A 9377-nucleotide genomic window follows, 5' to 3' on the forward strand; every position below is an offset into this window, starting at 1 on the left:
TAACGTGGGACGGAGGGAGGAACAATTCTTTTTTTGGTAAAGCCCTTTAATGGAATTCCATTTTAATGAAGAGCATTAGTTGAATTCCGCCTGAGGGAGTGACGCACAATGGTTATGCGTCGTTAACGTATAGACGCATAACCATTATGCGTCGATAGGCAAAGACGCATAAGAATTATGCGTCGCTAGGGAAAGACGCATAACCATTATGCGTCGTTAAATAGTGACGCATAATGGTTATGCGTCTTTCCCTAGCGACGCATAATTCTTATGCGTCTTTGCCTATCGACGCATAATGGTTATGCGTCGTCCATCGCGTTTTAAAACACCCAAAAGGCAGAAAGAGACAGAAACGAACGACGAAGAAGCAGCAGCCGAAACCAAGCGACGCAACCAAAGCAATTTCCGACGAATCCGAGCAATTTCCGGCGAATTTCCACCCTCTTGCAACCATATTCCGGTAATTGTTCTTCAATTTGTCTAAATACATCCTTTAATGCTTAATTTGGGCAGATATTCCGTAATTTAGTAAAAGTAGGGTTTATGATGAAATTGATGGATTTTTGGTATATTTGTGTTGTTTTGTTGCATATAATTAGGGATTATGATGAAATTATGGGTTATGATGAAATTGATGGAATTTTTGGTCGACTTTCCGTAATTTGTGTATTTCATATGGATTTAATTTAGCAAAATTAGGGTTTATGATGAAATTGTTAGATTTGTTGGTCGATTTTCCGTAATTTGGGTATTTCATATGCATATAATTGAATGGGTAGAAGCAATTGATTAAGTTTTTGTAATTGTGCCCCTTTTGGTGGGCGATTTTATGTAATTTGGGTATTTCATATGCATATATTGTGCCCCTAAGTTGCAATTTAGTTAGCTTGTTGAGTTGTTATGAAAAAAATTGAAGCATGGGTGAATGTTTTGAAGTAGATGGCATCTGCAAGTTCCGAACAACAGTTATGCTATGGACCTGAGGATCCATCACTACTGTTTCATCAGAACGAACATATTTCAAGCTCCTTGTTGGCGAATGGCACAGCAAATGTGTTGAGAAGTCGTAGGACGGAGAGTAAGGTGTGGGCATTGCCTATACATGAAGATGTGATGTATTGGCTAGGTGTATGGGGGTTCAGAGGCGTGGTTGAATGTGGAAGACCGATGAGGATGGACAATGAGCTAATAACTGCCTTGATCGAGCGCTGGAGGCCGGAGACACACTGTTTCCACCTTCCAGTTGGGGAAGTTACTGTTACCTTACAGGATGTGCAAAGCCTGTGGGGTTTGAGAGCAGACGGTCGTGCTTTCACTGGCCGTGACTACCCTGTTGGATTTGAAGATTGGTCCAGCAAGTGTAGAGATTTGTTGGGATGGATACCTGACTCAGAAACCGAAACGAAGCACGGTGGTTTGTTGATGACGTCTCTGATCCACCAAGCGACGATGCCGTTGGGTGATGGGCTGCCTGCGTATGCATACATTCAAAGAGCACGTATACATGCTCTGATCCTGTTAGGGGGGCTTATTTTGCCGGACACCACAGGGCGCAAGGTCCCCTTTATGTGGTTAAATGCCTTAGACGATCCGGAAGATGTGGCTAATATCAGTTGGGGTAGTGCTGCTTTAGCATACCTGTATCATTATTTGTGCGATTTTTTCTGTAGGCAGACAGAGAAGAGATGTGGGTGGACCTATGGTTCTCTTGCAGCTGTGGGCCTGGGAAAGAATGCCTACATTGAGGCCAGCCTTCTTGATATCGCCTAGGCACACGCCGTATACCCCGTGCGGAGCTAAGTAATGTTTTTGTTTAAATTAACTCACATAATTATGTGTTTTGTTGATAACTTTTGACATTAATATTATGTATAGGTGGCACGGAGTTACTGAAATTGGAAATGCTCCCCGACATTCAGTCGCTCATTATCGTGATCAGTTATCACTGATCCGTCCTGGCCAGGTGAAATTTATTTGTGTTGTCTTAATTAATGAATTTACTTACTATAGTATGAAATTAATTGTGTTTTTTATTTTATTTGTTTGTAGTTTCTGTGGACACCCTATGCAGACTGTATCCTCCCTGAGTACTGCATTGATTCGACTGCATCCTACTTGTGCGATACTTATTTGGTGTGCTGGTCATTTGTCGAGGCACACGAGGCTGGACGCGTTTCCCGACAATTTAACCGCTACCAGCGTATTCCTCAGTACTGTGATAGGATGCTACATAGCTCCGGCCATTTGAGTAAAAGTCATCGCCGTGGGAGGAAGGGCGCTGATTGGGCTAAGGTACATAAGTTCTTCATTGATGAATGGGACTTGCGCCACGACAGGTTCCAAGCAACTTTTGACCACGCAACGGCGACAATGGATGGTCGCATTAATCCGGGCTATATGGCGTGGTACAATAGGATCACCGTGTCGTACCTAGTTCAACCTGGGACACAGTCAACTGAAGGGATGAACGAGGCAGCCTCTTCTAATTTATTGGCGGTATGTGATGTTTTTGTATATTAAAATGTCTTTAGTTTAAAGTTTGTATTGCTCCACGTGGTATGATGTCATTTGTATTTTTGTTATCTAGGTTGAGACCCTTCAGGGGATATGGCATTTGACCTCTGAGCATGACACAGACCCTCGGTTACGGCAGATTCGAGAAATGGCTGCTTCGGCACTTCGTGCGATGAACCATGCTGATGCGATGGAGTATCCATCTTCTCAACGGCAAAATGTGGTCGTGCCGCCACGCCCACCAACTTCTCTTCGTCATGGACTGCCGGGTGTCCGGACGGGTGGGCATGGGATTACACGACAGCATAGGTTGGCGCAGCAGCAGCAACCGCAACCTGAGTATGCGGTACCAGAGCCCTTGAGTCCGGAGTACGATCCCCCAGGATGGTCTCAGTTGAGTGGTGCAAGCATTGAGCCCTCGCAATGGGGAGCACGCGCGTCATGTGATTCATTCTTTGGCGGTGTGTCTGATTGGGATGCATCTCAACAAGGACGTGATACGTACTTTCAGAATTATCAATTTATGGATCCTGTGTGGGAAGAAGAGGGTCAGAAAGAAGAGGGCCAGGAAGAAGAGGGTCCGGAAGAAGAGGGCGGGGAAGAAGAGGGCGGGGAGGAAGTTGACGAAGTAATATTCCGACCACCGACCGCGGGATCCTCACGATCATCAAGTACGATTGGCCGGGCTATGCAGAATGTATTCAGGGGCTTTTCAACAAGGAAGAACAAAGGGAAGGCTCCGACAAAGTTCACGCCTCCATCTAGATAGATTTCGGTCATATGTTGGTATTTGTGTCTATTGAAACAGGTTGTGGTCGTAAGTTGATTTTTGAACATTTTTTATGTGAGGAAAAATAGGATAAAGCTCCATGTTTTCTATGGTGGAATGAACAATATTATGATTTTGATAAACAAATATAAACGAATACCAACATATGACCGAGCGAAGTATTATGATTTTGATAAAACAGTATTATGATTTTGATATAAAATTCGGTTACAAAAATAAACAAATACCAAAAATAAACCGTATTATGATTTTGATAAAAAAATTTGAAACATAAAATCGCCCGACCGGGCGTTTTATGAACGTAAAATCGCCCGACCGGGCAAAGTTTCTGGACTCAACAGTGCATAACGACATTGCTTTGGTGACGCATAACTCTTATGCGTCGTTATTGGGTGACGCATAACTCTTATGCGTCGTTCATTGGTGACGCATAAGTCTTATGCGTCGTTCATTGGTGACGCATAATGCTTATGCGTCACCCGGTGAATTTCGTTTCGCCCTGTTAAGTCCAGTCCAGAAACATTTCGTTTCACATTTTCCGGGTTGTATGTGGAGTTATGAACATTTTTGCCGGGTTGAAACATGTTACAAAATTTTTAGTCCAGACATAATAAAACACATCATAACTGTAGACAACATCTCACAAATGTTGATACATACATAACATCTCAAATACACAACGCAAATGCAAATGGCTACCATGACTTTACTGAACGGCACCGGCTGAGCAATTTCTTCGGTCATGCCCCTCTATCCCGCAATTTCTGCAACGGCGGGGTGCTCTCGGTTCATCTTCCTCCTGGACATCCATTTGATTAAGTATCCTCCTTCTTCTAACTCGGCCACGCGTTCTAGGAATCAACTGCTGATGGGTGATGCACAATTTCCATGAAGGTGCAACCCAATACTCTTCATGTCTTGGTGCATCAAATGAAACTTCACTATAGTACTGTGATCTCCATGTACCTAGGTAGTACTTCTCATCTATGAGGTCAATCATAACATGACCTCTGTCTCTAGCAACCGCACAAGCATGCGAACAAGGGATTCTCCACATCTGCCACTTACCACAACTGCAACTCGATTCCAAATACCTGACTATTTGAACATTGTTGCCCTTTGACACTCCTTGTACGATTCTTCCTCGAGTTCGGACATGGTACTTCCCTATATCTCGGTCAATGACAGTGATGTAATGTTTTCGCCCCTTTGAGTCATTCTTAGCAAGTCTGTCCCTCGCCCATGGGGTTAGTTCACCTTCGGTGTGTTCTATTGTTGTCTTCTTCTCCACCCACCATTTTACCGTCCTCCAAAATGTCAAATCAACCAACGCTCTAATCGGCAACTCTCTCACACCCCTCAAGACGTTATTGTAGCACTCCGACATGTTTGTGGTGGCCACCCCCCACCTAAGTCCACCATCGTAGCACAGTGACCAACATTCTTTTGTAATCCTATTCAGCATTCGAACCGCACCACTGTTGACATCATATAGTGCTCGACGTCTTCTGGCAAATTTACCTTCCTGAGAACTGACCCCCAACTTCCATATAATGGCCTTCACATTGGGGCCCTTGTGCTTCTTCAACACATTTGCCCTCACATGAAGCAAACAAAATTTGTGGTGTATCTGCGGGGCCCTAGTCATGATTTCAGACTCCATTGCATTCAAGAGTCCTTTATGCCTATCTGATATAATGCACACCTCCCTCTCGTATTTCACTACATGAGTTCTGACATGATCCAAAAACCACGACCAACTGTCATTGGTTTCTTCATCCACCACAGCATATGCAATAGGCAAGCATGTCTTGTTAGCATCAAAACCACAAGCAACAAGCAACTTACCTTTAAATCTTCCTCGGAGGTGAGTCCCGTCCACTGTTAACACCGGTGCGGCCTTCTGGAACGCATGTATTGCAGGCCCAAATGCCCAGAAAACATAGTTGATCACCATTGTACGCCTCTGACTCAACAGATCGTTATGCTTCCACTCAACAATTGTGCCCATATTCTGTGACTGGAGTTCAAACATGTAGCTTGGCAACTGCCTAAACGATTCCTCCCATCCACCGTATACAAACTCTATAGCCTTTCTCTTTGCATACCACGCCTTCTTATAACTGATTAACACACCAAATCTGTCTTGAATATCAGCTATTATTGAGAAGACCTTGAAATCGGCACATTGTCGCACATGATGTCGAATCAACAGAGCTATCATTGGGGATGAAAAGTTAGCATGATCTCTATTAGCACGATGGCCTATACAGGTATGTCGATTCTTCCACTTCCTAACTTCCCACATATCGTCATGCGACCTTTGTGTAACTGAAACCTCCCACTTACATTCCCTCGCCTTTTCAGCGTCGGTGGTGCTGATGATGCCTGCCCCTGTTACTGTCGTTCCTGCTGGAAATTTGCATACAGCATGCCACCTTCTTAATTTGCTCTCGACAACCTTAAACTGTTTTTCATTCCACAAACTCCACATAGTTATAGCAGTCTTCACGTGTAGCTTGGAATCAAATTTTGTTCCCAACACAATCCGATGCGGCTCATTCTCATTCCAATACAAAAGGTTGTGTTCATTGCCACCACCATCATCCGATACTCCAGTCGGACGACTTGGTAATTCACGAAAGAATCTAAACCCACTAGGATTGTATTCCGGAAGTGGTTGTTCACCTTGCATAACAGGTTTACATGGTACTATCTCATCATCAGAACTAGCACCGACATCATCAGCACCATCACCATCACTGAGATCGGGGTCTGGCTCTGTCTCGGATAGTGGCCTTGGCTCATCAAGATCATCTGCATCATCTACCTCATCATTCAATCCAACACCAACATCAGCAACATCTACAACATCTACAACATCTCTCTGCTCATTCATTTGGTCCACCCTCGCAGATGATCCAATACCACAGTCAAAACTCATTTGTTCAAACCTTGCAGATGCTCCAATACCATAACCAACAACTGGTGGGATTTCTGCACTCCTCACCGGTGAATACTCAACAAATAATTCAATACACCCACTTGAATTTTGAGCATTGTTGAACATAAACATTACACTATCATCATTGCGAATCACAGAACATGTATAACTCATACCGGAACCATAGACTATACATTGTCTCCATAATAATTCAATTGTGTGTTGGTTCATATCTATTCCCATCGCATCACAGATCATTGCTACCAACTCATAATAGGAAACACCTGAATTTAATATGATGGAGCTCCTCGCACGAGGTGGGTCATAACCAATACCCATATGTGGTAGTTGAACTACTCTACCACCCCAATACAAACTCACAAATACTTGCATGATTTCTGCATCAAAAACATATAAAACAACGACAATTATGGACATTTTCCTACAAGCCCTAATTTGTATAAATTGGGTAAAACTAACAAATGAAAGCACAATAAACATGAATAATGATGAATGTAGCTAAATTGATGAACAAATTACCGGATCTTATGGAGAAATCGCCGGAAATCGCCTGAAAATGCCGGAAATCGCCGAGAGAGGAAATGAAAGTGTGTGAAGGTGCGTTCTGTGTTCTGCGTCTGCTTGGAGGGAGTTAAAAGCCGCCTTAACGACGCATGACCATTGTGCGTCGTTCAAGATCGACGCACAACCCTTATGCGTCATTAAGCGACGCATAATACTTGTGCGTCATTAATTAACGACGCATAAGGGTTGTGCGTTTCATTAAGAACGACGCACAACCATTATGCGTCACTCCCTCAATTAGAATGATTCTATTCTCCTTCATTAAATTGGAATTCCATTAGTTTCTTAGCACAAAAGAAGAAAGAGCTCGACGGAGGGAGTAACACTTTTAAGGGGTTGGCAGCGGAAGCATGTGTTCCAACGGATCACATATGCGGATCTATTTTGCAGATTATTTAGACAAATTATATTCGCGTAATTATCACATGTATCATGCTCATAACTTGAATTTCAAACATGCTTTAGCACAAAAAATCCCTAAAACATGCTTGCTACGGAGTTAGCCAATTTACCTCGTTGATTCTCCAAAGAATCGCCGATTGCTCGCGCCTTCTCCACGATGATCTTCAATACTAGACCACGGATCTTCTGACTGGTGTCCCGAACTCTATTCCGACATTAGGTTGGGCTGATCTTATCGAAACACTAGGGCTTGAATAAAGAAGACAGAAATTTCTCACGAATGAGGGGCTAAAAATCTCACGGATGAGAAAATCTTTTCGAAATTTTCGTCCCCTCTAAAATTAGAGTGGGCGAAATTTTCATGACAATTAATTGTATATTTTCTGTCTCTTTTATTCTCCTATTTATAATAGTTCATATTGGGCCCAGTCAGGGATCTATGGAAGGTTTTAGATATGGGCTCCCCAAATAGCTTTTTACTAATTAAATTGAACCCACAATTTAATACAAGCTTATATTGGAATATTATGAGCGGCCACTAGAAAAGTAATATTGAACTCCCCATCCAAATCCGAAAGTACAAGTAATCCGGGTTTCTATTTTATTTATTATTTATTTCCCGTGCATAAGATATAAATGTTCATTAATTAATTAAAGTCTGCTATGGACTTAATTAATTAACATCTTATTAATTCCAAGAGTGGACTTAGCAAGAAACACTTATTTATTATTCATAGAGTAATAAAACTCCAGTTGGCCAGTTTCCGAATAATAAAACCTTGTTCAAGCTCCTCTTCAGGACATTATCAAACGAGACTCTCCTCGCGCACGATTCAACATAATAGCATTCCTAGCACCGCTAGATAATGATCACCACTACCCAATATACCTGGTTCGTTGGGTGACGAAAAACCCGCACCTTTGGTAAGTCAAAGTAGTAGATACTCAATGTCATATGCTCAATGCTAACGTATGTAGATTAAGAAATAGATATTTATCAAGACCTCGTCTTTCAGTAGATAACATAAAGACTCGTATTGCTGTTAGATCCTTTCTGTGCTATACCACACCAACGTCATCTTATTTCAATAAGGCTTAGAAATAATCGGACTGACAGACATTGCAACCTTTCACGATAGGTAGCCAAAGCCTATCTAGGTTGTGAAATTCTTCTTCTCTTTTGCAAAGCATTGCTTAGAACCGACTATAGTACCTTAATGTGAGCGCAGCCCACGACCAGTCTACTAAGCAAAAGACGTAGACTTTTTTTACTTCTTATGCATTTAAATATTTATAAAATATATTATAAACGCACGAGCAAACACAATGTAATAATATATTGATTCTATTCGTGCAAACTGCTCGAATGATACTGAATCGGGTCAAAAGTGGATTGTAGAGTTTTTCCGTACACAAGCAAGATTCTATTCATGCGAAGTCGCTCGAAACATTCTTTTCAGTATACTAACCCTAACACACTTAGCCATCTCATTCGCCTTATCCACCGTTTATGCGCATCTTGAACTGTCTGGCATTTTCCGCTGGCGTAAGAGGTCGTGGAGCAGTGACCACAAACTTCTACTCATCAGTTGTGAGAACGATGTCCAAATTTTGTTTCCATTCTATGTAATTTTGGCCCTCGAGTTTGTTTTCTTTCAGAATTGCAGAAAGAGGGTTGAACGACATATTGACGATTTAGGTTGCACTGCAAAACAGAAGATTTACTATTTATCATAAACTTATGTAATTAATTTGAATAGGTTAACCATAAAACTTTTCAAAAACTTACAACTATAAAATTAAAATTTTGTACCTTCCATAAGAGTTCAATACACATTAAAATTTTAGCATTTTTACTGGTCACAACACCGACGAATAGTCCGGAGACCACATAATGGCATGGCCGCCTAATGTTGTCCAAGCAAGACCACCAGATTTAGCATTACAGAATTTTATTTCTACAACACACTCTCATAACAATGGTCATGTGCTGCTAACAAAATCAAGCTATCTCATAAATTCTGCGTGAACACCTAAAACTTGTAGTTTCTTAGGATCATTGTCCCCACATAATGGGTGGCGATAATATTAGAAATCACATTTTAGTTCATACTATTTATATTTGAGAAGTTCGCCCTCATG

At 41.8% G+C, this 9377-nt stretch overlaps 2 protein-coding genes across 2 annotated transcripts; one reads left to right on the plus strand and one right to left on the minus strand.

The window, feature by feature from the left end:
• The first annotated feature begins 1927 nt into the window (after positions 1–1927).
• LOC121776717 lies at positions 1928–3283 on the plus strand. Its single transcript, XM_042173896.1, has 3 exons — positions 1928–1963; positions 2050–2496; positions 2588–3283. Exons 2-3 carry the CDS (start codon positions 2224–2226, stop codon positions 3281–3283), a joined length of 969 nt encoding a protein of 322 aa, XP_042029830.1. The 5' UTR covers positions 1928–1963; positions 2050–2223.
• Positions 3284–4010: 727 nt separating this feature from the next.
• Positions 4011–4691, minus strand: LOC121776722. The gene has a single exon (XM_042173900.1). The coding sequence runs from the start codon at positions 4689–4691 to the stop codon at positions 4011–4013; it is 681 nt and encodes a 226-aa protein (XP_042029834.1).
• Between the last annotated feature and the right edge of the window lie 4686 nt (positions 4692–9377).

Source organism: Salvia splendens, chromosome 2 (assembly GCF_004379255.2).
Source record: "Salvia splendens isolate huo1 chromosome 2, SspV2, whole genome shotgun sequence".
In the NCBI taxonomy this organism is placed as follows: domain Eukaryota; kingdom Viridiplantae; phylum Streptophyta; class Magnoliopsida; order Lamiales; family Lamiaceae; genus Salvia; species Salvia splendens.